Below are 4,232 nucleotides of genomic sequence, written 5' to 3' on the forward strand. Positions count from 1 at the left end.
CTCACAGTGCCAAGCCTCAGCTGTTCTTCATGATGCCTTTATGCCTTCAAAACCAGTACCACTTGGGTGACTCTTACACATTAACAAGTAGAACTGTAATACGAGGTACAACCTCGTGCTTCTTTGTGCTCTCAGAAAACTTTCCAAAAGATTTCACCTCAGTGATAATGGTCTCTTCTTAATCACCAACAATTTCTTAGCTCCAGCTAACCAGCATCAATTGTCCCAGAACTTCCTTCCGTTTTTCACTCTAAAGTCAGAATCACAAGGCCTAAACTGCTGAGTTCTGCTGCTTGGCGGGAGCTGCAACATGCCCCTCCCCCTTTTCCTATTACATAGTCACTAACTAGCTTTTTGTTTTCTAACTCCTTCACTGCCTAAGCTTGGCTGTCCTGGATCATGCTCTGTAGATTGACCTTGAACTCAGAAATCTACTTGCCTGGATTTAAGTTTTTCTTTTGCTAAAACTTGCTGAGTCCCAGCTGGCCTTGAATTCATAGATATGTTTGATTTTATCTCCTGGGATTAAAGGTGTGTACCACCGTGCCTAGAACTAGCTAAATTATGCTAGGTGGGCTCTGGCCCCAAAGTCCCACTCCCTTAATCTGCTGTCTCCTAGAACACAGGACTCAGCTTCATTTTACTTCCTGGTGCCCCTTTAATACTCAAACCATATATTTTATATTTTCTTTTTCTAAGCTTGCTATACTTGTTTAAAATGCTCATCAAGAGACTTAACCAGAGAATAAAGTCTATGATGAGCATTTCTGAGACTTCCTTTGTCAGTGCAGTTAATCTGAGTCTCTTTAATTTCAGGCAGACTCTTCAGACAAGGGCAAAAGGTAACCACATTCTTCACCAAAATACCACAAAAACAGTCTCTAGGCCACATATTGAAATTCTCCATTGAAACCTCTTGGACCAGGTCTGCACAATTCAAATCACTCTCAGTAACACAGTCTTCTATATTCCTACTAGTGTGGCCCATTAAGCCCCTTTTAAAGCATTCCACTGCTTTCCAAATCCAAAGTCTCCCAATCCACATTCTTCTAAACAAAAACATGCTCAGACGTGGTGCAGGAGGAGCTGAGAGTTCTATAACTTTATCTGCAGACCTCTAAGAGAAGACTCACTTCTAGGCAGCTAGGGTGAGGGTATTAAAGCCCACACACAGTGATACACCTACTCCAACAAGACCACATCTACTAATAGTGCCACTCCCTGAGCCAAGCATATACAAGCCATCACAGTGCTCATCTATGTAACTATGGGGAAGCCCCCATCCCTGCTGAGTAAATGCTTTTTAGATGTGGCTTTCTGAGAGATGATCACCCATACCCCTCACCTCTGCTCTTATAAGGAAGCCCAATTAACTCATTGGCTCTCTAGAGTGAACTTTGCTGGAATCATGCCTCAGTTTGTAGTTAAGACCTTAGGAAAGGTAAGAAAGGGGGTAATAGACGTTGTTTTTATTTCTCCCTGGAAAGGAATTTTAGCAACACTTGGTGTAATCAGCAGGATAGGACAGAACTGAAGATAAATTTGGGAAGAGCAATGGTGTTTATGACATGGGAAATGAGTCCAATGGTGGAAGCGAGGTCACATGAGGAGGGGGGATTTTTGCAGAGGATTTTGGGATGGTGGTTTATTCTTATAGGACTTGCCGGAGTAGCAGCAGAGACACAGACAATACAGGAAGCTCTCGGACATGTAACTAAGATGAGGCCACCGGGGTAGGGCCATCAGTGAGGAAAATTTCAGGATGGCAGTCTTCTTCCAGGTGGTAGAGAGTGGCAGCTGATGGCTGGAGTCTGCCCAGAGGGTATGGAGATGTTCAGGAAATGACAAGCCCTGGATGTAGCACATCAGGTGCAGAGGTATCAGCATGCATCTGGGGAGTAATGATGTAAAGGTGGCAGCCAGGAGACTGCGGGTATTCTACAGTATTGCCCTCTGACATAGGCAGCAAATTGGATAAAAAAGAAAAAGAAATCGAGATGTTGGTCTGCTATTTTGTATACATATACACATACATTTATACATATATACATATATATACACATATACATCATATACATATACATATATACACATACACATACACATACATTTACATATACATATACATTTACATATACATATACATATACATATACATGACCAAATGGAGAAGAGAACCCAGAGTAGACCAGTAATACAGAGCCTCTTCTGGGACTCTAAACCCCACAGGCCTCACATAGCAATGAGGAAAGGGGATGTAGAAGCAACAAAAGATACTGTTCAACTCTGAACTTTGATACAGAGAATGGGAAAACCCACAGTCCAGCATGCAGACAGAAGTCTTAGCAATGGTCCAGTATGGGTCTTAGCATCATGGATGCTGCCAAGCAAGTGGTTAACTTTGGGCCCGGGACTGCCAAGGTACCACACTTGGTATTGCTAGAGATACAGAAACAGCTACTAGACTACAAGGGACTTTGCATCAGGGAGCTTGAAGTGAATCACAGGTCGTCAGATTTCTCCAAGATTATTAGCAACACAGAGAATCTTGTGAGGGAACTGCTAGCAGATCCCAACAAGTACAAGGTGATCTTTGTGCAAGAAGGTGGAAGGGGCCAGTTCAGTGCCGTCCCCTTAAATCTGATTGGCCTGAAAGCTGGAAGGTGTGCTTGGAGGTGGAAGGTGTGCTGGAAGGTGGTGATCGGAGCTTGGTCAGCCGAGGCTGCGGAAGAAGCTAAGAAGTTTGGGACTGTGAACATTGTCCATCCTAAAATTGGAAGTTACACAAAAATTCCAGACCCAAGCACCTAGACCCTCAACCTGGATGCTTCCTAGGTGTACTTCTCTGCAAACGAGACTGTGCATGGGGTGGAGTTTGACTTTATACCTGATGTCAAGGGAGCAGTGCTGGTCGTTTCCAAGTTTGGTGTGTTTTTCGCTGGTGCTCAGAAGAATGTTGGGGTGACGGTGGTGATTGTCCATGATGACCTGCTGGGGTTCTCCCTCAGAGAATGCCCATCAGTCCTTGACTACAAATTGCAGGCTGGGAACAATTCTTGGTATAACATACCTCTGTGTTTCAGCGTCTACGTCCTGGGCATGGTCCTGGAATGGATCAAGAACAATGGTGGGGCCTCAGCCATGGAGAAGCTCAGCTCCACCAAATCCCAAATGATTTATGAGATTATTGATAATTCTCAAGGATTTTATGGATGGCCAGTGGAGCGCCAGCACAGAAGCAAGATGAATATTCCATTTCGCATTGGCAATAGCAAAGGTGATGAAGCTTTGGAAAAGCGATTTTTTGCTAAGGCAGTAGAACTCAACATGATCTCCTTGAAGGGGCACAGACCAGTGGGAGGCATCCGCCCCTCTCTGTATAATGCTGTCACAACGGAAGATGTTGAGAAGTTGGCTGCCTTCATGGAGAAGTTTTTGGAGATGCACCGTCTGTGAACATGACCAGCCACGCTCTGCCTGTGAGCAGCATGCAGCATTTAGAGTAACTTGGGATTGGCTGCAGAAACTTAACAGACACGGGCTTTCCCAAACACATGCTTATTACAGATTCCTTTTTCAAAGAATATCAACTAAACACTGGGGCTCTGCACTGCTGTGGTGACAACCAGCTAACGGCCACTTTTCTTACTCAGCCTAGAAGCATTTTGAAAGTGTTCCTGTTGCCTTTCTAGTGAATTCAACCTGTCATCTTTACTGCTCTGTTCTCTAGGTGGACTGAAGGACTTGCCTTGGACATTTTCCTGCTGGTTCCAACTGGTTCTTTCTTATTAGGAGTGTATCACAAGGAAGTTGAGAGGTCCTATGTGCTGGATTGACAGCTACAAGTTTGCTGGTTTCTGCAGCTGTTGGATCTGTACTCCGATATTCCCATAAAAAGATAGCCGTGACAGGCTGTGTTCATGTAGTGGGTATTTTTTTAAACCCTATACCCCATACGGTTTATATCCGTGCTTTTATATTTCTAAAAGCCTGCAGAGGCTTTTAGAGTTTGTTCAGCCGGTGACTTTGTGCATGACTGTCGTATGTTGTGGACACTTGCACCCTCACCTTTTAAAGCCTTTTAAAGCTACTTCATGAGAAGGATCTAGAAGTCTCCATGATTAATTTTTCTTCACACAAGTAGAAGAAATGGTTGGTTCTTTGCTTTTCGGTTAGGCCGTTAAACAAAACTCAGTTACACCCCCACACCCCACCCCCAAACTGTGATCACA

At 44.1% G+C, this 4,232-nt stretch overlaps 1 protein-coding gene across 1 annotated transcript; it reads left to right on the forward strand.

Moving 5' to 3' along the window:
- Positions 1 to 2,373: 2,373 nt before the first annotated feature.
- On the forward strand, positions 2,374 to 3,456 carry LOC308439861 (phosphoserine aminotransferase-like; the record flags this gene model as incomplete). Its single annotated transcript, XM_080941785.1, is given in 3 exon segments — positions 2,374 to 2,808; positions 2,812 to 2,832; positions 2,836 to 3,456. Coding segments are annotated over 3 exon segments (1,077 nt in total).
- Positions 3,457 to 4,232: the final 776 nt, after the last annotated feature.

This window comes from Micromys minutus, assembly GCF_963924665.1.
Source record: "Micromys minutus genome assembly, chromosome: 1".
NCBI classification, from domain to species: Eukaryota; Metazoa; Chordata; class Mammalia; order Rodentia; family Muridae; genus Micromys; species Micromys minutus.